Source organism: Ammodytes marinus (genome assembly GCF_949987685.1).
Source record: "Ammodytes marinus genome assembly, chromosome: 14".
NCBI classification, from domain to species: Eukaryota; Metazoa; Chordata; class Actinopteri; order Uranoscopiformes; family Ammodytidae; genus Ammodytes; species Ammodytes marinus.
The window spans coordinates 5,477,175-5,504,793 of NC_137218.1; the positions used below are offsets into that span (position 1 = coordinate 5,477,175).

Consider the following 27,619-nt stretch of genomic DNA (forward strand, 5'->3'; position numbering starts at 1 on the left):
GCCGTTTGTAAAAAAAATTATTGATAGATGGATGGATAGGATGTGACATTAACCTCAGATTCCATGGGTATGTATATGAAGCTGACTTTCAACTGATGGTCTGAGTAATATTTCCTTTCAAACTGATATCTGTAGGAAATTATGAACTAAAATGAAACTTATTAGCCTATCCTACCTGGTGAACTGCCTGCATAGCCCTTGGAATTGAAGTAATATAGTAAATTTATTTTAATAACGGAATTTGTACCAATCAAATTATTTAAGTCAGTAGGGAAAGAGTTGAATTTAAATTTTTGGCCCAAAAAACAAAACAAGTAACAGTTTTTGCATAAATATACTTCATAATGTCATAACAAAATTATTAACTTAATGTATTGTTTTATACTATATATTCAGAGATATTGAGTTCATTTAAAGGTGCTCCAAGGAACTTTCAGTTTGTGTTCATTCTAGCACCCCCTTTGGATAAAAGCGGTATAATTTTTACTACACCAGCTGTAGTTCCTGGGTGAGCGTATACCCATGACAAAGGCATTAAGAAAACTGATATAGAAACAGCATTCTTTTCACTGATGCTCTTGTTTGCTTTTACATGTCTTTAATGATCATCAGAGGAAAAATTTAGACTGTTTCAGAAATATTTAAAAAGTTCCTTGTAGCACCTTTAAGGTAACTTCCTTTTGTTTATGTTGAAGTGCATCCGTTAGTAGAGGACGGCGTGTCTGTATCTAGTGTGGACTCACTGCCTGTAGTATTCATCCCACACAATCACATGAACCACAGGTAGCAGGAGTGTGTGTGTGTGTGTGTGTGTGTGTGTGTGTGTGTGTGTGTGTGTGTGTGTGTGTGTGTGTGTGTGTGTGTGTGTGTGTGTGTGTGTGTGTCCGTGTGTGTCCGTGTGTGTCCGTGTTGTCGGCTTTAATAGAAGTCTGTCTGTTCACATTATGGCAGCAAATGGACCTCACCTCAGCGCAGCCACAGGAAATGTGATTTAGAAACGTAAATGCACGCAGCGCTCTCCCACACACACACACACACACACACACACACACACACACACACACACACACACACACACACACACACACACACACACACACACACACAGCCCTCAGGCAGGCAGAAGATCCTGTATATGATACGTGGGCGCATAAGGACAGATGGTCCCGTTCTGATTCGTGAATTTGCCTCAGTAACCCAGTTATGCTTCTGTTTGTCTTGTACCCTGCACCACACATTCAGTTTGTTCACCATAAAACCTGTTTCACATCGCAGATAAAATATACAGTATATGTATATACATTTTCTACTAATTATTAAAAAAATATCACAGCAACTTTAACCTTAGTCTCGGGTATGATAGAAAATGTTTGCCTCAGCATGACTTTAAACCTCCCACAAGGAAATTTGAAATGTTTGTGAGAGAGTGAAATTTTTCCTCTGATGATCATAAAATGCCCTTTAACAGCAAACAAGACCATCAGTGAAAACAACGCTCTATTTATATAGTAATTATTAATGCCTTTGCACCGATCTCACAGGGAACTTTGACATACGATTTACGGAAGGCAGACCAGAAAAGCCTGTTTTTATGAACGGTACTAAATCAAAGTTTAATTTGGTTCACCATTGTCATATTACCATTTTCAATCTTCCACATATAAATACATTACCTCACCGGGATGCATCCTGCCGTTTCTCTTTCACTCGCTTCCTAAACAAATGCACCATGCCGGCACGCGCTATAGCAACGATCTTTAGGACAGTAGGCTCTGGTGTCGTAAAAAACACTACCACTTTTGTCCAAAGGGGCCGTTAGAATCAACAATAGCTGAAAGTTCCTCATAGCTACTCTAAATTGCATGAATTGTTTTATTCCAAATGTTGAACGAACCTCAAAGCTGTCTCACACCAGTGGATGTATTCACTTAACCTGTGTGTGTGTGTGTGTGTGTGTGTGTGTGTGTGTGTGTGTGTGTGTGTGTGTGTGTGTGTGTGTGTGTGTGTGTGTAGGAGCTGTGCGAGGACCCTCACCTGTTTGTAGATGGCATCAGTGCTCATGACTTACACCAGGGACAGCTGGGGAACTGCTGGTTCGTAGCGGCCTGCTCCAGTCTCGCCTCCAGAGAGTCGCTCTGGCAAAAAGTAAGTGAACGTTTATCTGTGTGTGTTTTCTGCTGTCCATTTCTCCTTCTGTCTTTGCGTTGTCTTTATACCTGAGCACGATAATAACACATTCAGTAACTATTATGTAGGTGTGTCTAAGGTCCCTGATTCACTGACCTGACCTAAAGACAAACAGCTGTGATGCTTGAAATAGGTGAACACTGGGTTAAATGAACTTAATTGCTTTCTTTCTGAGAGTGAGATGAGTGAACCGATATCAATTTCACGTCTGTGTGTTAAGCTCCGAGCTGGATTCAGGGTCTTGTTGGCCTAGTTTGGCGCAATCACCCAAGGCTTATTGCCTCATGTAGATGCACCGACAGAGAGTGTTATTGGAAATCCTCATGGGGGGGGGGGATTGGGGCGACAGAAGTTACGCACTATAGCTTTAAATACCCATTAGGAAGCATTAATAGGAGAGGTAAAGCCCAGTGGACTCATTTACAGCAACAGATCGTCTCCGTGGTTTCGGCAGACGCCATCAGTCAGATGAAGTTTGATTGGTTGAGTCTAGACTCCCTTAGGAACGGCTGGAAACGCTAACCCAGCGTTCCAAATCACATACTCTTTCTTTTTACTACACTACATACTAAAGTACAGAAGAGTTTTAGGGCCACAGGAGAGGAAAAAATCAGATAAGGAAGATTTTTGTTGAGAAATGTCAAGAATAAAGACAAATACTCCAAAGTGCTATTGGAGTTATTGGGGCTTTTATGTATTTTCATCATACTACAATCGACGTGCATGTATTGGGACATCCTAAATCTTTTTCTGGCATACTAAATAGTAGGGAAGTATGGGAATTGGAACGCAGGGCAGGACTGGATTGATGTCTGAGGGCTTCTGTCTGCAATGAGTGTGTTTTCATTATAGTAAATGGACTCCAATTATATAGCGCTTTTCCCTGGTTTTCCACAGACCCAAAGCGCTTTACATTGTTTTGTACAGTCACCCAATCACACACACATTCATACACCGATAGCAGCAGCTACCACGCAGGGTGCAAGCTAACTATCGGGAGCAATTTAGGGTTCAATGTCTCTTTGCCCAGGGACACTTGGACATGTGGCGGGGAGGCGGGGGATCGAACCTCCGACCCTGTAACCCAGCGGATGACCACCCTACGCACTTCTCCACAGCCGGCCATTAGTCACTTTTTTAATTTCACATTGTTAACAAAAAGGAGAGGATGGATGGATGGATGGATGGATGGATGGATGGATGGATGGATGGATGGATGGGTAGATAGATAGATAGATAGATGGATGGATGGATGGATGGATGGATGGATGGATGGATGGATGGATGGATGGATGGATGGATGGATGGATGGATGGATGGATGGATGGATAGATAGATAGATAGATAGATAGATAGATAGATAGATAGATAGATAGATAGATAGATAGATAGATAGATAGATAGATAGATAGATAGATAGATAGATAGATAGATAGATACTGTGGATAGATAGCTTTACTTCCTGTGGAAACAAAACAAATACAGGTCCAAATCCCACAGGATCTGTGTTCTCTCTCTGTAATCCCATGAGACTTCAGCGCTGGTACAGAACAATTGTTATTTCATCTCACTCTTGTAGATGGTAATTAACTTGAAAACACCACCAGACTTACCCTGCGTTCCAATAACCATTCTTCCCTACTGTTTAGTATGTCAGAAAAATATGTAGGATCTCCCAAAACATGCAAGTCAATTGTAGTATGCTGAAAATAGATAAATGCCCCACTAACTCCAATTGCATTTTGGAGTACTCGTCTTTATTCTTGAAATTTCTTGACATAATGAAAAAAAAATCTTCCTTATCTGATTTTTGTTCTCCTGTAGCCCTGAAACTCTTCTGTACTTTAGTATGTAGTGTAGTAAAAAGAAAAATGTGATTTGGAACGCAGGGTGAAAGTGGCTTTGAACTAGAACGTTTGTAACATTGGTTAATGTAATGTTGTATATCATAGACTGTACAGTAGCATACATGCACTATCTAAGGTTCAGAATAGTTAAGAAAAGGCAGATACACATTTCTGATCTAGTGGATTTATTTCTATTAAGATGAATTTATGCCAAACATCATATCACACAGAAGCACCCTTTTGTGGTCAACAGCTTATATTTTTATGTGAATTAGTAAAAAAAAGATTGATTTAGAATGTACATCTTTACATTAGAATAAATGCATGAATGAATTTACATCAACAACACATTACTATACACAGTAAACAAGACAAAATAAGACATCGGACATCGTTAGGTCAAAGACTAAAAACACAATAGAATCAGTTCATGATACAACACGTAGGGTAATGAGAAGAAATACACAGACAATACTAAGACAGACAAAAGACATGTATGCTGGGTCTGTATCACTCAATAACGTATGAAACTAGATCAAACTTCTGATATAATGGTCCATTTCACACAATTCTTCATATACAAATATCTAACTCATCTTTTTCTCATAATCAGTGAATATCTTCTATCTCCACAATCAGCTACCTGTCTGTACCTGAAAAAATAAAGCTGTAAATACACAGCCTAGGTTCTGTAAACTGGTATGTACTGTCAACAAAGGGGGGCCCACAACATCTAGCAACATACCTGTTTAGGCTGTGTATTAACACTGGATTTCTCTCTCCCAGTGCTCACACAGTATGGAAAGGAAGCAGATTGATAGGAGATATTCACTGATTTTGACAAAAAAGTGATTTGTAACTTGGCTCTCTCAACTAAACACACACAAGCACAGTAGAAAAGTTTGTAGCAAATATACAGCTTCGGGAAAAAATTAAGAGACCACTCCAAATTTTCAGTGTCTCTTGTTTTACTCTTTAGAGGCATATGAGTAAAATGAACATTTTGATTTTATAATATAAACTACTGACAACATTTCTACCATATTCACAATAAAAAATATTGTCATTTAGAGCATTTTCAATAAGTAATGTAGAGATGAAGATTTAAGAAAAATCCAGACTGGTCTTTTCATTTTTTCCGGAGCTGGCATCTCCAATTATTCTCCATCGTCACATCTCAGCTGTCCACAGTGAAAGCGATGGAGCAGTCCACAGTTTCAGGGCTGCATCCTTCTGCGAACGCAAACAGGAAGTACATCACCTTGCGTATCTTTGCCTGCTCTGCGATCCTCTCTCCAAACTCGTGTGCGTCCGCCTCGTAGCACTGTATCGGGGCGTTCTTACCGTCGCTCGGCCCCCTCCAAAACACCCCCGCGGGCTCCAGAAGCTGCCTGGTCATGAGATGGGTCAAATCGGGGGTCCAGTGTTGCGAGGTGGCCGTTATGGTGATTCTCCCGGCCTGGGCCAGACGTACTTTCCAATGCCCGAATCTGAGCGTCTGTTTGGAGAAATCCAGTTTGTACACGGCCTCGTTTGGTAGTAAAAGCCGTTCCCCGTCTTGCCTTTTCTGCCCGCGCTGTTGGAGGGATTGAACCCGCAAACGCATCACCTCCGTCAGCTGGTTGTCCGGGCGAAAGGGAAGCTCCAACTCTCGGGACATGTTTCCAGGGGCACACCAGACTACAGCAGACTCAAATACAAGTCAATACCAAATGCAAATTGGATTAGATTTGTAGCTGTGTTGAAACCAAAGCGTTTTTCTAAGATTAATTCCCCCTGTATGCTAATGGACTAGAACTCAACTTTGGAGAGAGAGTTTGATAAAGTTAGTCCCTCTTATCTGAAATCCTTCTCGTAAGGTCCAACCAATAGTGTGTTTCAGTGTCTTTGCTTCTAGCTCTCTCTCTCTCCGTGCCCCTTGCCCGCAGGCTTGCACCGTTTTGCATGTGTGTGTGTGTATGTTATGTATCATCGAGAGGATACACAGATGTACGGAAGAGCAGAGGTGCTAGGCAACCAGATCTAATGACATTTGCCACCGCGGCAGCAGCACAGGGGTTTTCTGCCCTCAGGGAAACTGTGTTTGTCACACGTTTGTTTGGCTCCTTGTTTTTCCGCTTGGTTACAGGTCCCTAACTCTTACTACCTGGTGTTAAGGTAATGGGTTACTACAGAGGAGGCTTTGTATGAGCAACAACAATGCAAATGTTTAAGCGTCTTTGAACACTAGAAAAAGCACTGGGAAAAGCGCTATATACATTTGATCTATTATTATTATTATTATTATTATTATTATTATTATTATTATTATTTTTATTATTATTATTATTATTATTATTATTATTATTAAATGTAAATATCGGAATTATTTTATGATTCTTTATTTCTCAAACTGGAAGAAAATCTGGTTTTGTTAAGTTTTCTTTATTAGTCATTTTACACGAGGCACATTGAAATTCGTCTTTTCTCATCTCTCCTCTCAAGTTACCACACTTCGGAGGGGGTCAGAGCGCAGGGTCAGCCATAGTACAGCACCCCTGGAGCAGCTTGGGGTTAAGTGTCTTGCTCAAGGACACAATGGTAGAGATGGTGGGCACCGTACTTGTTATACCAACCACCACTATTAGAGATAACACCTTCCTATCCGGTTACGGGGATCGAAAGATATTACTTTTATTTTCAAGCTTTCATACATTATCTAAAACACACATATGAATATTATATTCCATTTCTACTCAGTCTGCTCTGAAAAATGCATGTATTTGAAAAAGTTGCGCACTATAGCTTTAAAGTATCAGTATTTCTTGCAATAGATTCTACACACTGCACCTTTAAGTTGGCTCTAGACTCTATTAGGTGAGAGGAATTCCCCTTTATTCCCCTTGGTGTGTGTGTGTGTGTGTGTGTGTGTGTGTGTGTGTGTGTGTGTGTGTGTGTGTGTGTGTGTGTGTGTGTGTGTGTGTGTGTGTGTGTGTGTGTGTGTGTGTGTGTGTGTGTGTGTGTGTGTGTGTGTGTGTGTGTGTGTGTGTGTGTGTGTGTGTGTGTGTGTGTGTGTGTGTGTGTGCGTGCGTACTGACAGAGAGCAGGGAAAGCCAAGCCGCCCTCTGCTTGTGTTTCCGGTCAGTCGTTGGGTCTCTTACCTACTACAGTTCACTTGCTGCATAGCGACACTTGGCCCAGATGAAAGCTGAGATAAATGGGTTCTCTGCTCTCTCTCTCTCTCTCTCTCTCCCTCTCTCTGTTCTCTCTCTCTGCTCTCTCTCTTCCTCTCTCTCTCCCTCTCTCTCTCTCCCTCTCCCTCTCCCTCTCCCTCTCTCTCTCTCCTTCTGTCTTTCTATCTCTCTCTACCTCTCGCTCTCTATCTCTCTGTCTCTCTCTCTCTCTCTCTGTGTCCCCCTCTCTCTCTCCCACTGTCTCTCCCACTGTCTCTCTCTCTCTCTCTCTCCCACTGTCTCTCCCACTGTCTCTCTCTCTCTCCCACTGTCTCTCCCTCTGTCTCTCTCTCACTCTCTCTCTGCTCTCTCCCACTGTCCCTCTCTCACTCTCTCTCTGCTCTCTCTCTCTCTCTCTCTCTCTGTCCACAGTGCACAGTCACAGAGTTAGCAGTAGCACAGTGCAGTGCAGGAGAGAGATATTCACTCCCCGAAGGATTCCTAAATTACTCTAAGGTTTCCGTGGTGCAGTGTCTTGTTTTTTTTGTTGTTGTTCTTTTTCTCCCTCCTCTGGTTAAGCAGATGAATAGGGTCACATTTTAAAGTGTCGATATCATCATGAAACCTGGCCTGTTGATTAGTAATATATTATTTTTTAAAGTATTTTTTCCAGACATTTTTGAATAAATATGTACTTTTAAACAGCTTAAATAAGTTTTTTAAAGTGCTAATATAACACTCTGGAGTCGTTCTCCTCCTGCCAGAAAATAATTGACACCTGGTATCTTATAATAGGAGCTGCTGGCAGTTACCAATTGCAACATTCAGATTCAAATTCAGATTCAGAAAACACATAGGCCTAGTGCAAGCCCTATCTTGATACTGAAAATGTATTACAGCTGTTAAGAGAGACTGGATGTGTGTTTATCTGCCCCATATAGCCCACATGAATGTTATAATGTCAGTTTGAAGCAGAAATATCATTTTAACTATACGATTCGGCTTCAGATCAATTTCTGGCAGGTGCAACACGACTGACAATAACACACACACACACACACACACACACACACACACACACACACACACACACACACACACACACACACACACACACACTGTTGCTGCTTCACACATTGTTCACCAGATTCTCTCCCTCAGCAGAGTGTGGCCTCCTGCAGAGCGCTCTGACAGGAACTGCTGTTCGGTTAGCGCACCTTGACTTCTCCCAGGACGCCCGCTGTCTGCCAAGTCACGTGTGTGGTGTGTGTCACTCGCAGAATAATTTGCCGTTTTAATCCTATGTCATATTCATAACTGGTAAAGGGTGACACACAGGTGCCATGGGTGCTCTGTTACAACACCAACTCACAGTGGGTGAGAGAAGCACTTTATGAATTTTGAAGAGCAGTCGCATAATAACGGCATTATGCGTAGGATTACAATTACCACAAAACACATTCTATTTTGGTTTTGTGAATACAGATTCCCCAATATTTGTTGTATTAGTTTGAAACTATGAAAGAGTTATTAAGTATCATGTAATGTTCGTTGCATTTACTGAAGCTACGGTGGCCTTCAAGGACAAGAAACTAGTCGACTAGGTCTTTCCACAGAATCAAGTGATCGTCTTCCAACAAATGCATTTCCCCAGGACGCCCACTATACAGTATCTCACAAAAGTGAGTACACCCCTAACATTTCTTCAAATATTTCATTATATCTTTCCATGCGACAACACTGAATAAATGACACTTTGATACAATGTCAAGTAGTCAGTGTACAGCTTGTATAACAGTGTAAATTTACTGTCCCCTCAAAATAACTCGACACACAGCCATTAATGTCTAAACTGTTGGCAACAAAAGTGAGTACACCCCTAAGAAAAAATTTCCAAATTGGGCCCAAAGTGTCAATATTTTGTTTTGCCATCATTATTTTCTATCACTGCCTTAACCCTCTTGGGCATGTAGTTCACTAGAGCTTCACAGGTTGCAACTGGAACCCTCTTCTACCCATTCATGACGACATCAAGGAGCTGGTGGATATTAGAGTCCTTGCGCTCCTCCATCTCCCGTTTGAGGATGCCCCAAAGATGCTCAATAGGGTTTAAGACTGGAGACATGCTTGGCCAGTCCATAACCTTTACCCTCAGCTTCTTTAGCAAGCCAGTGGTCGTTCGGAGGTGTGTTTGGGGTCGTTATCATGTTGCAGTACTGCCCTGCGGCCCAGTTTATGAAGGGAGGGGATCATGCTCTGCTTCAGTATGTCACAGTACATGTTAGAATTCAATGAACTGTAGATCCCCAGTGGTGGCAGCACTCATGCAGCCCCAGACCATGACACTCCAACCACCATGCTTGACTCTAGGCAAGACACACTTGTCTTTGTACTCCTCACCTGGTAGCCGCTCCACACTCTTAACACCATCTGACCCAAATAAATGTATTTTGGTCTCATCAGACCACAGGACATGGTTGCAGTAATCCATGTCCGTAGTCTGTTTGTCTTCAGCAAACTTTTTGTGGGGTTTCTTGTGCATCATCTTTAGAATAGGCTTCCTTCTGGGATGACAGCCATGCAGACCAGTATGATGCAGAGTGCGGCGTATGGTCTGAGCACTGACAGGTTGACCCCCCACCCCTTCAAGCCCTTCAGCAATGCTGGCAGCACTCATACGTCTATTTTCCAAAGCCAACTTCTGTGTACGACGCTGACCACGTGCACTCAACCTTCGTAAACTGGGCCGCAGGGTGGTATTGCAACATGATAACGACCCCAAACACACCTCCAAGACGACCAGTGGCTTGCTAAAAAAGCTGAGGGTAAAGGTTATGGCCTGGCCAAGCATGTCTCCAGACCTAAACCCTATTGAGCATCTTTGGGGCATCCTCAAACAGAAGGTGGAGGAGCGCAAGGTCTTTAATATCCACCAGCTCTGTGATGCTGTCATAAATGGGTGGAAGAGGGTTCCAGTTGCAACCTGTGAAGCTCTAGTGAACTACATGCCCAAGAGGGTTAAGGCAGTGCTGGAAAATAATGGTGGCCACACAAAATATTTACACTTTGGGCCCGATTTGTAAATTTTTTCTAAGGGGTGTACTCACTTTTGTTGCCAGCAGTTTAGACATTAATGGCTGTGTGTCGAGTTATTTTGAGGGGACAGTAAATTTACACTGTTATACAAGCTGTACACTGACTACTTTACATTGTAACAAAGTGTCATTTCTTCAGTGTTGTCCCATGGAAAGATATAAAGAAAAATGTGAAGAAATGTGAGGGGTGTACTCACTTTTGTGAGATACTGTATATATGCCCACTATATATAAAACTTGTAATGCCGTTAAGTTTGTCTGTTCTGTGCTACTATAGAAACATGGCGGTGGAACATGGCGGCACCACCATGTTAGAAGTTGGTAAATTCATGATACATGTGTTTTGAGATTTTACGTGAATATGTTGCTGACTACAGTTCACAAAATGGAGGCTCTGTTGTTGGGGCTTCACTGGTCCACAGTAAATACAAGCAGCTCACACACACACACACACACACACACACACACACACACACACACACACACACACACACACACACACACACACACACACACACACACTCCAATAGTTATTACCTCTCAACCATGTCCTATTACAGCTAGATTTACGACTGAGAGAGCCATCGTGATAAATTTTGTCCCCTAATCCTAAATGCATCAGCCGACATGAGAGTCCGCTGTCTCTCTCTGGCAGTCTCAGCTCCACTGTGACGTTATTTATGCTTTATGGACCCAGACTGTGTATGTTTGGCTGACCTGCCCTCTGCTAGGGCTGGGCAGTATGGTCATCATCTTGTTCTATCATGGGGGTGTTCATGGTGTGTAGTGGTTAGAGTGCCTCCCCCCCCCCCCCCCCATAAAGGCTCAGTCCTCTTCACAGCAGACCACGGGTTAGAATCCAGCCCGTGGTCGTTCTCTGCATGCCATTCCCCTCTCTGCCCCATTTCACCTCTGTCTCTCCAATTCATCTAATAAATAAATAAATCCACAAAAAAAAAATATTAATCTTCTATCACGATATAAGTTATTTCATATCACGGTAACGGTTTACATTTTTTATATCACAAGTTAGTATTTTTCTGTAAATTAAATTATTAATTGCTTAGAATATTCAAATGTTCCTTGTAGCACCTTTAACTGTAACTTCAACCAAAATAATATATAATCTGTATGGCCAAATATCTACCTGTGTGTAAGTGTGTGTGTGTGTGTATACAGTATATATTTCCAACCGTCTCCTCTCCTCTCCTCCAGGTCATTCCCGATTGGAAGGAGCAGGAGTGGGACACGGAGAAGCCCGAATCGTACGCGGGGATTTTCCACTTCCGTTTCTGGCGCTTTGGGGAATGGGTCGACGTGGTGATCGACGACCGGCTGCCGACCGTAGACAACCAGCTGGTCTACTGCCACTCCAACGACAGCAACGAGTTCTGGAGCGCCATGGTGGAGAAGGCCTACGCCAAGTGAGTATACACTATATCGTATTGTTAAGAAAAGTGCTATATAAATAAAGTTGTTTATTATTGTTATTATCAGCGTCAACGGATATAGAGATCTGGAATGATCATGGTCGAGAAAGCCTATGCCAAGTGAGTATCAACACCCATGGATGGCTGTGTTCGAAAAGCCATACTAACGTCCTACTCATACTCATTTTGACGTCAATTTGAGTATGTTGTGGTTGTGTATGCAAGTCTGTGTAAGCAAGAAATGCCCGGATGATTACTTACTTCCGGGAAGATTTTATGTATGGATCGATTGAGCAAGTATCGGGGATACCAAACTGACTGAAGTTTGTTACTGTTTCCACCGGAGAGTGTTTTTTATAATCTTCCCGACCCCTCACAAGCCAAAGAGTGCACCTCCGTTTTGCATATATATCCATTTGCTTACAAACTACCGGCGTTACAACAGTTAGGAACCAATCATATCGCTTGATTTTAGCCACCTGTTTTATAAATAGATCTATGCCATGTGCATGCGTATGTGGAATTATTAATAATCATAAATAAATAAATCGATGGTGGAATCAATTAAAAGCAAACAGCATAGATGCGTGGTTTAAGCAGCTAACCCTGGTCCTCTGCCTACAGGGTGTATGGCTGCTATGAGGGTCTGGACGGGGGAAACACAGCAGACGCTCTGGTGGACTTCACCGGCGGCGTCTCGGAGCCCGCCGACCTGCTGGAGGCTCAGATGGCCACGGACGAGGTCGCTCGCAACCAGCTGTTTGAACGAGTCCTGAAGGTTCACAACAGAGACGGGCTCATCAGCTGCTCCATCAGGGTGAGTGGAGAGACTGATTGTACATTGGACGATTTGGCATAAAAGAAGCACAGTAGGCAAGTAGCTATCTTAAAGCAATAGTGCGTCATTTCCCAAGCCCCAACCACAGCGAGTTCTACCAGCATCCAATGCGGAAGTGACAACTTAGCAGTAGAATCAACAACTGAAACAGTTCGTGGGCGTTTCTTGAGCTCCTGTAAATGCTGCCATACTGAGAAATACAGAGATAACTTTGTGGAGCTGATATGGCTTGAATATATAGCCGACTTTCATTAAAGTATCAGCATTTCTAGACTTTTAAGTTTCAAATAGAGCCTTAATGAATTATGCCTTGCCAATGTTCGGGGCGACTGTGGCTCAGGTGGTTAAGCGGGTTGGCCAACGATCCAAGGGTTGGCGGTTCGATCCCCGCCCGGCCACCTGTGTCATGGTTGTTGTGTCCTTGGGCAAGACACTTCACCCACCTTGCCTTGTGTGAATGTGTATGATTGCTGTATGTTTGAGGTGGTGGGCGGAGGGGCCGTTGGCGCTGAATGGCAGCCACACTTCCGTCAGTCTGTCCCAGGGTAGCTGTGGCTACTTTCTTAGTTTACCACCTATGGTTTACCACCTATGACTGTGTGTGAACGAATTGAACCTGGAACCCTATAAAGCGCTTTGAGTCACAGAGAAATAAAGCGCTATATAAATCCAATCAATTATTATTATTAATTAGTGTGTTTCTGTGCTCTCTGCTTTTTAGTTGAACTCGCGTCTCTTTGTTAAGAAAACAAGCGTTTGCTCTTTTAGGGATTTGACAGTTTGGCCTTCAGCCTTTTGTGTCTCATGCCAATCTTATTCCCCTGACGACCCGCCATAGCAACAACAACTAATACACTATCCCTCATTGTGATTCAGAGTCAGGAGCAGTTCAATTTTCTTAAATGATATGGCTCTTTTATATGCATGAGTTTCTACATTGGACAGGTGTATTATCGTTCAATTTCAAGAATGGTTGACATTTCCAAGAACATAACCAATACTGTAGAACAATGCATTTTCCAACCTTATCCATTGTGTTATATTACTACTCACTCAGTCATACATTGATATTCCGGGGATGCATTCATTTTACCCCCTATCCCCATGGAGACTGAAGGCTGTTCTACCAGTAGCCCTTATTACAGTCTCATCTTTTTTTAATAGTGTGTGTGTGTGTGTGTGTGTGTGTGTGTGTGTGTGTGTGTGTGTGTGTGTGTGTGTGTGTGTGTGTGTGTGTGTGTGTGTGTGTGTGTGTGTGTGTGTGTGTGTGTGTGTGTGTGTGTGTGTGTGTGTGTGTGTGTGTGTGTGTGTGTGTGTGTGTGTGTGTGTGTGTTAGGCTAAAGCAGGCAGGAGAGAAAGAAATGGTGTGTGTGTGTGTGTGTGTGTGATATTACTGTCCAGTAGAATTCCTCACTGGTCCAATATTTGCACCAGGCCAGAAAGCAACCCTTGGGAAATCTACTTTAACCTGACCTGCATAAATGAATTCTTAAATAATAGAGATGAGACTCGCGAGGCTGGAGGAGCCAGTTCTGGGGTCGCTGGATGGTGGCAGATTAAAAATGGTATTTTATTTTATTTTATTTTGATTTCACCTTTATTTCAATAGACAAGTCATTAGGAACAAGTACATTTTTTTTAACCTTTATTTATACAGGTAAATCCCATTGAGACTAGAGACTCTTTTTCAAGGGAGACCTGTTTCCATTTTCATGTTACCATTTACACACATTCATACACCGATAGCAGGCTAACTATCGACATTCACACGAGGCAAGGTGGGTGAAGTGTCTTGCCCACGGACACAACAACCATGACACAAGTGGCACGGCGGGGATTGAACCGCCAAGCCTTCGATCATTGGCCGACCCGCTCTACCACCTGAGCCACAGTCGCCCTGAGAACAAGTGTTTAATCCCATTCATTTTTCCCAATGACAGAGTCAAATAACTCACAGCTAAAGCACTTGAATAGTCATGACACTGAATACATTTCAATACAAAAGATGATCAACAACATTATAAAATATGTTTGTTTTTTTAATTCATTATGGATTAAAGAACATAAATTACTTCCGCCCCAGACCGGAAAAGGGAAGGCACCTGATGCATACACTGCAAACTACCAGGTGTTGGTTCGGTGAAAAGAATATCCAAAATCCAAATTCAAATAACTTTATTGTAAGACTCACATAAAATCATTTGCTTCCTTGCAGTCCCTTACATAGTAAAACACGAGGTATGATGGGGTTAGGAACAACATTGATAGATTCATATGGTGGGATCATAATATCAGCCTGGGTCTCTCCACGGCTGTATACAAAGATAGTCTAGCCACTGTCCGACCGTGCCTAACTCCGGGGATCAGTATTCTTTCTCACAATTATTGGAAGTCCATTAAGTAGCCCTATCTATTTACCCTGTCTGTCTCAGTGCCATATTAATCAGGCCTTTCAGCTTGTTGCAAGGGATAATAATGTTGGGAATTTGCAGCGTAATGTGTCACAAAGAAGCCAAGTGCACTACGACACAATTACTGGATCGAAGAACCAATTTTCTGATAACGCTGCTTAATGTTTCTCTCTCTCCGTCCGAAAGCTTCGGACTCACAAATGGTGCAGTGGCTCGGATTTGAAAGTGTCACATCACCGTTACTTGCTCAATCAAGTACAATCATAGAAAATCTTGTGGTGTGTGTGTGTGTGTGTGTGTGTGTGTGTGTGTGTGTGTGTGTGTGTGTGTGTGTGTGTGTGTGTGTGTGTGTGTGTGTGTGTGTGTGTGTGTGTGTGTGTGTGTGTGTGTGTGTGTGTGTGTGTGTGGGTGTGGGTGTGGGTGTGTCTAGACCTTTGGGTGGTTTAACATGATGAAAAATTAATACACAAGTTGTTTCACACAACTTTCCAGTAGCCTCTCTCTCTCTCTCTTTTAGTAAAATACTCTTTTTCTTTCTTTCTTTCTTTCTTTCTTTCTTTCTTTCTTTCTTTCTTTCTTTCTTTCTTTCTTTCTTTCTTTCTTTTCTATTACAGAAAGATCACATACACAAAACATATTTATTCCTGTGACATATTTAATGTTTAATTATCTTATGTTGTCATGTCAGTATTTAATCCTTTTTCAGGATTGAATTATAATTGCTGTGTTGCTTAAAGCGGCTACGAGTAACATTTAAATATCTTTTAAACAGCCTCATGTTTCCTCTGATAATCATAAATTACCTTTAACAGCAAACGAGACCATCAGTGCAAAGAAAGACGTTTTTATATAGTTTTTATTACTGCTTTTGGTCTGGTCACACACCCAGTCTGATTTTCGGTTCGCTCGTGCAGGCTCTATGGTCACATATCCGCATTGGTCGCAGATTTCAGTGTGGAGCAGCAACGCGATTTAAGAAGCCTATCCCTCCAGGTGAGGGAAGGGGAGCGGGAGCCTTGTTTGAGACAGTTATTTGTCGTCATAATGACTGATAACGGGGCTGAACCATCAAAGAAAAAAAAGAGAATGCAATGAAGAAAAGCTAAAAGGGAGAGTGATATAGGCTACGGGCGGGACGAGGGCGTTGCCAAGCAACGTGTATACAATTTCACGAGAGCGAAACTAGACTGCAGTGTTTACTCCTAAATGAATGAGCGGTTGGTAGGCTACTAACACAAATTTTGCTTTGCTTCACCATCATCAGATAACCATTATCTGAAATAGTCATTATTTACATCAACACAAACACATTACCTCATCGTGATCCATACTAACTGCCGTCTCTCGTTCATTCGCTTTCTGTGAGGACACGTAATCTTTCAGCTCCGTGAGAGAGAGTATTTAGGTGACACTGCATCAACTCATTGCAATCAGGTGTGTGTAGCACTGACTGGCATTAGTTGATGCAGTGTCAAAACCACTCTCACGGAGCCGAAAAGAGTCCTCACACTTTCAACACACGGACATGCACTATATTGCGCCCTTCTCAGTTCACACTCGCACGCCTGGCACAAGCTAGAAAACAGCTTTGCGACAGCAGGCGTCGTAAAAATACTACCGCTTTTGTCCAAAGGGGACGCCAACGTGCCATGTTACTCGTAGTGGCTTTAAGCCTTTATAACCTTAAACCTTTTATCACCACAAACACATTTTCTTTATAATAATTATGATATCGGACAGTATCAGTATCGGATACTTGACAAAACCATAACATCCGAATCAAGTCAAAAAACTGAATCGGTCTAGTGGTATTCACACCTAGTTTTCTCTTTGTTGCTGTTGCCAGGCGACCACGGTAATAATAATAATATCGGACGGTATCGGTATTGTCCAATATTCAAAACCCAGATATTGGGAATCTGGGCAGAACTAAAAAAATATTGATCGGCATCTGTAGTGATATTCACTCTTAAGCCCAGTTCAGACCAAAGATTCGCCTCGCAACGACTTGCATTGAGACGGTTTTAGAACATTGCGGGGGAGAAATCGCAGCAATGTGAACTGCTCGTTGCAGCGTGTTGCAAGGAGTCGCAGAAGATTCAACATGTCAAATCGGCAGGTCCAGTTTTAGAACGTCCAGGCCAGCTCGTTGCAAGCGGTTGCAGTTGCGTCTTGTTGTTGCGAGGCGAATTTTTGTTCTGAACTGGGCTTAAATTCTTCTTCTGTCTGTCTGTTTTCTGCTGTTGCCAGGCGACCAGGGTAGAGGACATGGAGGCCCGTCTGGACTGCGGTCTGGTGAAGGGCCACGCCTACGCGGTGACGGACGTGAAGAAGCTTCGCCTGGGCCACGGGCTGCTGGCCTTCTTCAAGTCAGAGAAGCTCCAGATGATCCGCATGAGGAACCCCTGGGGAGAGAAGGAGTGGAGCGGGCCCTGGAGCGACAGGTAACCACACCACTGCCCCCTACAGGCCTGGGGGAAGTACTGCAGGGATTAACCTTATTTTATGTCGGATTGTGTGTGTGTGTGTGTGTGTGTGTGTGTGTGTGTGTGTGTGTGTGTGTGTGTGTGTGTGTGTGTGTGTGTGTGTGTGTGTGTGTGTGTGTGTGTGTGTGTGTGTGTGTGTGTGTGTGTGTGTGTGTGTGTGTGTGTGTGTGTGTGTGTGTGTGTGTGTGTGTTTTGTGTTTATGTGTGTGTACCTGGACCAACAGGTAAACACAACACTGCCCCCTACAGGCTTGGAGGAAGGACTGCAGCGATTAATTTGAGTTTATATATCAAATTGTGTGTGTGTTACATTTGTGTAAGACGTACGCTACCGTTGAAACGTTTCACGCGAGTAGAGCCTATATCTCTCGTTATGACCCCTCTGTTGTTGAGTTTGAGTTTGAGAGATTTTAATTTGTGTTCGATTGTTAATATCTGCACGTGTGAAATCACATACTTCGCTTATGAGTAATTTTTTTGCTTGCTTGAAATTTGACCAAATCTGACTCCATACCTCCCTCCCAAATCCACTCAGTGAGTATCTGTATCTGTCCTTCCACATACGACCTTGTTCAATTTATTCAAATTCGACTAATTTAATTTGTTGAATGACAAATTGCGCCGGTCCCCTTGGTCTCTCAAAAAATACAGGTGATGAACAACGAGCAAACAAAAAAACAATATGTCCGCAACGTTAGACGGGAATCTACAACGGGGAAATGTCATGTAAACTATGAGAAATGGAGACGCAATCAAGCTAATGCACGACAGAGCAAAGACAAATGACTGAATTCAACCTTGTTACAGGCCCTTGTTTTTAAGAGAACAATTTCAAACAGTGCAGCGCAACTCTGATGTCACTGGATGTCTGGACTCACCAAAAAAAAGACAGGTCAAAATTTAGCCGACTTACCTTTTCAATTCAATCGCCTAATGATCCTGTATATTGTGGACGTTCAATCAGGTACACAAAGTTGTTACTCCTCTTAAAGCTATAGTGCGTAACTTCTGTCGACCCCCATGAGGAATTCTGAGTAATTACTACAACACTCTTGGTGCATCTACATGAGTTAAGCCTTTGCTGATCGTGCAGATTTATATAACTTCTGCGGTACGTCCAGGGTTTTTTCTTAGCAGTAGAATCAACAACTGAAACATTTCTTGGGCTCTTCTTGGGATTTTTCTGAGCTCCTGCACCAGTGTCAGAGGGGGTGACACCAGTTTGTAAACGCTGCCATACTGGGAAATACAGAGAGAGTTTTGTGGAGCTGATAGGCTTAATCAACTTTGTGTCATATCATTTAGCGATGAGACATTTTTTTATTTAATAAAACATTTAAATGGTAGCATGGTAGATTCTAACCGACATTCATTCATATGAAAAAGTTACGCACTATAGCTTTAAAAAAAGGTGTTTTATTCCACCTCTACTTTACATTTCTTATGGGAACATAAACACAAGGGAGATAATGCTGCTCCCTTGACATCTCTCTGTATGTGAAATGTTAAGCTAGTGGACTCTTTGAAACAAACATGGAGGTGGTAATCTCATAATGGCGTTCTGAATTATTGATAAGACCTCCGAAAGATAGAAAGATGTTATTAAAGAGACGCGACTCCATCTCTCTCTTCTTTTTCTCAGTCACTCACTCGCTCCGGATAAATAATTTATTCACGGTTTGATAAAGATCTGTTTCTGTAAATGGGCTCCGACCGACAGGCCCGTTGAGATGTTGAATGATCGTCAGTGAATCAGAAGTAAACACTACAATGCATCTAGTAAATGACTGTGTAGCCTCATAGCAGTGAAAGCAAAGAAGATATTGATGGTTCAGTATAGTTCACATCAACAAGTACATACTGAAAGGTTGACTCGTTACTGTAAGAGTCCATGAGGGGAAAGACATTTGTATTATTTGTGTCTGAGTTTGATACGATTTTTGAGATTATGATTATTAAAAGATTCACAAACTAAATGTTCCACTATTAAAGATATAGTTAGTGATGCATGAGATATGATTTGTTGTCGAAATCACTTTTTGTCAAAATCAGTGAATATATCTCCTCGCGATGCGCTACGTGTCTGCAGTTCGGAGGAGTGGAACAAGCCCACCACCCAGTGACCCACCCAATCATTATTACAATCTTGGACTTCATACAGTTGAATGACAGCCGGACTGGTGCATACGAATTTCACTACGCATTGCCCTGTGCAATTATGCATGTGACACATGAATAAAACTAAACTAACTAACTAATATGAGATGCACCTGTCTGTACTGTCTGAATATCTCTTTTTTTTATGGGCCTTATGGAATATTCTAATATTTTGAGATGCCGGATTTTTGATTTTCATGAGCTGTGCGCCGAAAATCCTGAAAAGTTTTTTTTCCAAAGAGCCTGAAACATATCACTCTATGTCTAATGCATCTAGAATATATGGAACTTTAGCTTTTTTTTTATTAAATTACATAATTAAATGAGCTTTTCCATGATATTCTAATGACATGAGATGCACCTGTCTGTACTGTCTGCAGCTCCGAGGAGTGGAACAAGGTGAGCAAGAGCGAGAGAGAGAAGCTGGGAGTCACCGTGCAGGACGACGGAGAGTTCTGGTGAGCATCATAAAGGAACCAAATCATTCTGTTCTTCCCTTTTCTTAGACATTTTTTTTAACACTTATTTTAATTCCATGTCAGCACCAGACGTCCTAGTCCTGTAACATCATGTCGCTCCTTTGTCCTGATTTCATTTCCTCTAATGTTAAACCTGTTGAAGGTCTTCTTTTCATTCTCGTTGGTATCCACTCTCTCTCTCTCTTTCTCCCTCTCTCTCTCTCCCTCCCTCTCCCTCCCTCCCTCTCTCTCTTTCTCCCTCTCTCTCCCCCTCTCTCTCCTCCCTCTCTCTCTGTCTTTCTCCCTCTCTCTCTCCCTCCCCTCTCTCTCTCTCTCTCCCTTTCTCCCTCTCCCTCTCTCTCTCTCTCCTTCCCTCCCCCCCTCTCTCTCTCTCTCCTAACCCTCCTAACTACACAGGATGACCTTCGATGATTTCTGTCAGTACTTCACTGATCTGATCATGTGTCGTCTGATCAACACGTCGTACCTGAGCATCCATAAGACGTGGGAGGAGGAGGTGATGCGCGGGGCCTGGGTCCATCGACAGGACCCCACGAGGAACCGCTCTGGAGGATGCATCAACCACAAGGCCACATTCCTGCAGAACCCACAGGTAGGTACTGGGGGGGGGGAACATGTTGAAGGCAGGATGGGTATAGTTAGAATCAGAAAAAACTTTATTCATCCCAAGATGGACAATTTAGTTCCCAGTTCCCTGTCTCACATTAATACACATGTGTAAGGCCCTATCTCACTGGGCTGAGCTTAGATGGAGACCAGTTGGAGACACGAAATTGCGAGAGAATATGCAAATTGGCTGCAATTGTCACTTGCAGTCACACTTAATTTACGACACATTTGCGAATGTTGCACGAGCCTCCGCCGAAAAGTTGTCTCACATTTCTAGCACTTCCTGAGTCATGGGAACTAAACTGCCAAGGGTTGGAGACACCCCGCGATGACTCTGTGACTATTTTGAGAGTATATTTGAATTTCTTGGGGACCAACTTGTTTGTCTTTCTAATTATTTTTGTGGGAAGAGGCTGGAGGTTTTGTCATCACTTTTATGTGTGTTATAGAGAGATGTGTGAGCACGGTTGTAGTGTAATAATAATGGTGTTGTGTCCTTTCCCTCTCCCTCTCTCTCTCTCTCCCTCTCTCTCTCTCTCTCTCTCTCTCTCTCCCTCCCCCTCTCTCTCTCTCTCTCTCTCTCTCTCTCTCTCTCTCTCTCTCTCTCTCTCTCTCTCTCTCTCTCTCTCTCTCTCTCTCTGTCTCAGTATGTGTTTGATGTGAAGAAAGCCGAGGACGAGGTTCTGATCTGTTTACAGCAAAAAGAAAAGAGAGCCACTCACAAAGAGGGCAAGGGGGAAAACCTGGCCATAGGCTTTGATATTCACCGGGTACAACACACACACACACACACACACACACACACACACACACACACACACACACACACACACACACACACACACACACACACAAACACACACACACACACACACTGTTGAACTTCAATTTTTGTGAGGACACTCATTGAAACACAAATCTAGTGTTAACCCTCAAACAGCTCCTTTAAAGGCCTGTACCAAACACTTTCCAAAAATGTCCTCACGCATAAAGTCTAAAACTCAAATTGGTTCTCACAAAAATATTTGTTCAAGTACACACACACACTCACACACACACACTCACACACACACTCACTCACTCACTCACTCACTCACTCACTCACTCACTCACTCACTCACTCACTCACTCACTCACTCACTCACTCACTCACTCACTCACTCACTCACTCACTCACTCACTCACTCACTCACTCACTCACTCACTCACTCACTCACTCACTCACTCACTCACACACACACACACACACACACACACTCACTCACTCTCACACACACACAACACCCCCCCTCCCCCCAAACACACACACACACACACACACACACATAGCTACCAAGTAGTCTGAACACCCATAAACCCTTTAACACCCCCAGTTTTAGACCTATTTTCTCCTCCTAACATCTCCTCATCTTCTCAGGTGGAGCTGAACCGTAAGTACCGTATGCACATGGCGCAGCAGAAGGTGGCGGGCTCCATCTACATCAACTCCCGCTGCGTGTTCCTCAGGAAGGAGATGACGGAGGGCCGATACGTCATCATCCCAACCTGCTTTGACCCGGGCCAGCAGGGAGACTTCCTGCTCCGGGTCTTCACTGATGTGCCTTCAGACTGCAAGTAAATCTGATATATATAATTCATCTTTCTGTTGTCTTTTGAAATCACTCTCTTGGCTTGGTTACTTTACACCAACCTGCTAAGGGGCTAAAGATGAAAATGATTTGGGTCGCTCCGGTGGCGTAGTTAGTAGATAGGGCGCGTATCATATTATCTCCGGCCTACCTTACAGTTGTTGTGGTTTCAAATCCGACCCGTGGACCTTTACTGCAGGTCATCCCCCCTCTCTCTCTCTCTCTCTCTGTCTCCCCATTTCAACTCTGTACTATCTAATAAAGCTTGAAAATGAAAAAAAAAACTTAAAAAAAAAAAAAAAAGAATATGAAAATGATCCTCTTGCTACAATTTTGCTTATTTACATCTATGTTTTTATATCTTCATTCATTTGTCCCTGAAATAAAAGAAATTGAAAATGAGAATGTCTTCTTTCCCAGAGAGTTGAATCTTGACGATCCTCCTCAGACGTGTTGGACGGGGATGTGTGGTTACCCTCAGCTGGTCACTCAGGTCCATGTGCTGAACGCAGAGGGGCTGCAGGGCCAGGACAACAACGGAGGTAGGACCCACACACACTGTTTATAGGACAGGGTACCCACAGGAGGGGGAGGGGGGGGGGTTAATAAATCATTAATTTAATAATAAAAAAATAACAAAAAAATATTTAAATGCATTTTTTATTATTTTTATTTTTTTTGTTTTATATTATTTTATTCTATTTTATTTTATGTATATTTTGATTGATTGATTGATTGATTAATTGATTTGGAATCCATTCTTTTCAAATGTATTAATAATTTTTTTGGTAGCCATGGATTTAATATTCTCAAAATAAGGTTTTAAGATTTTTGAATTTCACAGACAAAGTTTTGAACTTCCTTTCCAAAGGTCTTAACATTTTTAGATTTTGCCCTTTTGTGGGACAAAATAAATACTTGGAGATGGCTCGTTATGTGACAAGAAACATTTCACAAAGCGATTGTTAAAGTATGTCAATCCGAGTATATTTATGTAATTTATAATTAATGTTCTTTATTAAATGTTCCTTTTAAAATGCATCAGAATTCCCTTTATATCCTTCCTATTCATGACAGTTTACGGCCTTGACATCGGCATTACATTTTAATTGTAAGTAGCATTAAAAAGGCATTTAAAAAAAAGCCTTCAGTTAGATTTAACTTCCCTGGGGGTACCCTGTCGAAAAAAATATGTCCACAATTTCTATCTGAGTAATTTTTGCATTTTTTCAGTTTTTGCATGTTTGATGACCCTGTTCCTTTTTGTTGTAAACTCCTGTAAACGCCCACAGAGCTTCAATGCCTCAATCCCAATAAGAAACGACTTCTGAGCAAAGCACAAGGTACAAACAGCACCACCTGCTGGAACCAGAGTTACTGATTCAGTCCTTAGTCTGCAGCAGCTTGGGATGGAGACAGTGATTCTGGAGAATGCCTGTTGTCAAAATCTATTTAGTCACAATCGGTGAATATCTACTCACAATCCGCGCTACCTGTCCGAACTGTGTGTGTGCTGAACAAAAATCCACTTTTAATAAACAGACTAGGATATGTAAACTGGCATGTTGCTAGCTAATGTGGTCCCCCTTCTGTTATCATACCAGTCTAAAGAGCCTAGGCTGTGTATTAAGAGCAGACTTTTTCAGCTCACACACACAGTACAGACAGGTAGCGGATTGTGGGGAGATATTCACTGATTTTGACAAAAAGTGATTTGGACAACAAGGATTCTCGTGAATTGCTGACTCCATCTTTAACCCCTTAAAGCTCTTACATTGTGTGCACAAACGTTTACAATTCACATTTAAAGCCACTGTGTGCAGCTTTTTATGCTATTTAAGTAAATTATCCTGATGTCTTACCTTCACCCCCTGACCCCCTCTGAAGTGTAGTAACTTGAGAGGGGATATGCGACAAGACACATTTAAATGTGGACATTGCCTAATAACGGAACTTAACTTAAAGGCCCAGTGTGTATAGAGACGAAGCATTTTTCAGAGCACAATTGGTAAAAAATTTAATATAATATTTAAAAGTATGCTTTCATAGATGCTACCAAAATTCATTAATTAAGTAATTACACACTGTAGCTTTTGATAAAACACCCTTTTCATTCTGGACGGCGATTGCCACAGTGTCCACCGGAGGGCACCAAATTCTGAATTGTTCAGATACTCCATACAGTGGCTTTAATTATTAAGTTTTGTTTGGTGAAATATTTATGTCACGTAATAGTTATTTGATGAGCACTGACAATTAATGATGACCTTTATTCAAAGAGTTATTCCATTAGTCAATTATTCTCCAACTGCTTTGATAATCATAAGCCTGTTTTGATTATTTTATTATTTTTTTGTCAAACATTACCTGTAGCTATTATTAGCTTTGTTTGTTAAACATGATAGCAAATAGAAAATGTTAAATTTTTCAGACAGTTGGTTGATATTTAGACATTAACTTGACCTGTTGGATAGTCAGACCGAAACATCAATTATAAAGTCACTTCAGATGTATTTATTTAAAATAGGGACAGTGCAAATTGATGAACATTGATGTAAATATGCAGGATTATAACCGGCTAATTTACATCTTAAAGATCAAGTCATAGACGAATGGTTTTCGTTTTAGGTCAGGAGTTTTGATCCTATATGCACCGGTCCCTAAGACTTCATGGTGTAAAATCTTGAGAAATTGTCCTTTAGATTCATTGATAATGAACGTAATCAGTCATAGATAGGCATAGGATCACAATCTATTGATTATGGATGGATGGATAGATAGATAGATAGATAGATAGATAGATAGATAGATAGATAGATAGATAGATAGATAGATAGATAGATAGATAGATAGATAGATAGATAGATAGATAGATAGATAGATAGATAGATAGATAGATAGATAGATAGATTGATAGATAGATAGATAGATAGATAGATAGATAGATAGTGATATAAAGACTATGTTTCTCCCTCAGCTGTGGACCCCTATGTGATCATCACCTGTGAAGGGGAGCGGGTTCGTTCTCCGGTTCAGAAGGACACGCGCTGCCCCAACTTTGACATCAAAGGCCTGTTCTACCGCAAGAAGCCCAAGGAGGGCATTCACATCGAGGTACGCTTAACTCTGTTACATGGGGCGGCTGTGGTGAAGTGGGTAGGGTGGTCCTCCACTGGGTTACAGGGTCGGTGGTTCGATCCCCCGTCTCCCCACCACATGTCCAAGTGTCCCAGGGCAAAGAGACACTGAACCCTAAATTGCTCCCGATAGTTAGCTTGCACCCTGCATGGTGGTACTGTTATCGGTGTATGAATGTGTGTGATTGGGTGAATGTGTACAAAACAATGTAAAGCACTTTGGGTCTGTGAAAAAACAGGGAAAAGCGCTATGTAAGTTGAGTCCATTTACCATTTACACTTTCCCTTCATTATCTCTGTGATGGGAGGAAATGTGTCCGTAACTAATCGATGACAGGCTCAATATCCGTCGTAGCAGGTGTACTTGTTATGGAATTATTGTTGGTAATATCATGTTGCATTTACGATCAGTCCTGTGAAATTGCATCAATTGTATCCGGGTTAAAGGAGGCAGAAGTGTGCATCTTACATTTTTATATCCCATACTGATAATTCACGGTAGCAACTGAGTATTTTCTCTTTTTGTCATCAACAAAGCTGACCTGCAAAACAAAGCAGTTCCCTGAGCCATTTCTCCTTCTATCAATTAAAATGTTCAAACCAACCCTACATCGGAAAGTGCAGAAAATGTCAGAACTTACAACACTTTTGGCTAACGAAAAAAATTCACAGAAAAAGCACATTAAAATGCATTTATTAGAGGGTAAAGTAAGTGGCTGCCGTAGCTTAACGAATATTATCTTACTAGAGTAGAAGAGAGAAGAGTAGAGCCGGAACTATGTACTAGAAAAGTGTGATTCGAAACTCTCGCACTTCTTCCTCTCTGTCACTGTCTTTCGTCCAGTTTAACTTTCTCTGTCTCTAGAATTTTCGTCTGTGATATCCCTGCTTATTTGCCTTTTCTCTTTCTCTCTCTCTCCCTTCTCCCCCCTTTCCTATCCACCTCTCTCTCTCTCCCTATATCTTTCTCTCTCTTTCTCTCTCCCTCTATCTCCCTCTCCTCTCCCCTCCCCTCTCCCTCTCTTCCTCTCTCTCTCTCTCTCTCTCTGTCTCTCTCCCTCTCTCTCTCTCTCCCTCTATCTCCCTCTCCTCTCCCCTCCCCTCTCTCTCTCTTCCTCTCTCTCTCTCTGTCTCTCTCCCTCTCTTTCTCTATCTCCCCTTCTCTCCCCCTCTCTTCCTCTCTTCCTCCCTCCCTCGTTCTTCAGATCTACAACAAGAACATGCTTGTGGACACGTTCCTGGGCCAGGTCATTCTGTTCAGCGATCCCAACGAGCGACAGGAGACGCACACGCTACACCTGAGGGACAAGGGCAGTCGCCAAGACGACGACCTCCCGGGCACGCTCACTGTGCGCCTCATCACCTCCACACAACTCACAAACATCTGACCGGCTCTTATATTACACTTTATAACAGTTACTATGATGAATCCACACATTTTCAAAATGGCGTTCAAGCGTTTCCAAAAATGTCCGCCGTTCATTTTTCGCTCATCAACTCATCTTTCAACAAACCGTCGTCTTCGCGCGGGAGCTCACTGTGTCTTTTTTTTCTGCTGCTTTGCGCTCTCTCCAAGGGTTTTTTATTATTTTTTTCACTTTTTTCTTTTGCAGAAGTGATTTAAATCATGGGTTCTTTTAAAGGCCTGTACCTTAATCTCTGTTTGGAACGTGTCCTTATATAATATTTGGGGTTCGAAATTTAGTATCTTTGAGCTTTTTCTTGCCAAAATGATATAGTGTTTACGTCAGAAATTTTGCTCTTAAAGGTGCAGTGTGTAATACAGTTGTATTTTGGAGGGATCTTTATCAGAATTTACAAAATCTACGGTGGCCTTCAAGGACAAGAAGCTAGTTACTAAAGATGGCATCATCCACCACTGCCTCAAGTCTTTCAATACAATATCAAGTGGTGAGGTGAAGATGTTTTTAGTTATTTATTACTATAGTACTTCTTCTTGGTCTTCCAACAAGTGCATTTCCCCAGGACGCCAACTATATATAAAAAAGCGTCAGGCCGTTAAGTTTGTCAATGATGTGCTACTGTAGAAACTTAGCTGTTGAAACAACACCGCTCCTATGTTGATATAAAAATAATTATAATTCCAGCGATTATACAGTAATAAAAACATACTTATGAATATTATATTAAAAAATGCCAATT

General features: G+C 42.1%; 2 protein-coding genes across 2 annotated transcripts in view; one reads left to right on the forward strand and one right to left on the reverse strand.

Moving 5' to 3' along the window:
• The window catches only part of capn5b (calpain 5b), a gene marked incomplete at both ends in the record, with an annotated part of 37,258 nt that extends 10,414 nt beyond the window's left edge, over positions 1-26,844 (forward strand). Inside the window, 12 exons of the mRNA XM_080041113.1 lie at positions 2,014-2,145; positions 11,497-11,705; positions 12,336-12,528; positions 17,211-17,404; positions 19,984-20,061; positions 20,479-20,674; positions 21,339-21,461; positions 22,109-22,305; positions 22,740-22,861; positions 23,612-23,662; positions 25,297-25,433; positions 26,662-26,844. Coding sequence (XP_079897239.1) covers positions 2,014-2,145; positions 11,497-11,705; positions 12,336-12,528; positions 17,211-17,404; positions 19,984-20,061; positions 20,479-20,674; positions 21,339-21,461; positions 22,109-22,305; positions 22,740-22,861; positions 23,612-23,662; positions 25,297-25,433; positions 26,662-26,844 — 1,815 coding nt within the window. The remainder of the gene's footprint in view (positions 1-2,013; positions 2,146-11,496; positions 11,706-12,335; positions 12,529-17,210; positions 17,405-19,983; positions 20,062-20,478; positions 20,675-21,338; positions 21,462-22,108; positions 22,306-22,739; positions 22,862-23,611; positions 23,663-25,296; positions 25,434-26,661) is intronic.
• ompb (olfactory marker protein b) lies at positions 5,212-5,694 on the reverse strand (the record flags this gene model as incomplete). Its single annotated transcript, XM_080041115.1, has 1 exon — positions 5,212-5,694. One exon carries the CDS (start codon positions 5,692-5,694, stop codon positions 5,212-5,214), a length of 483 nt encoding a protein of 160 aa, XP_079897241.1.
• Positions 26,845-27,619: the final 775 nt, after the last annotated feature.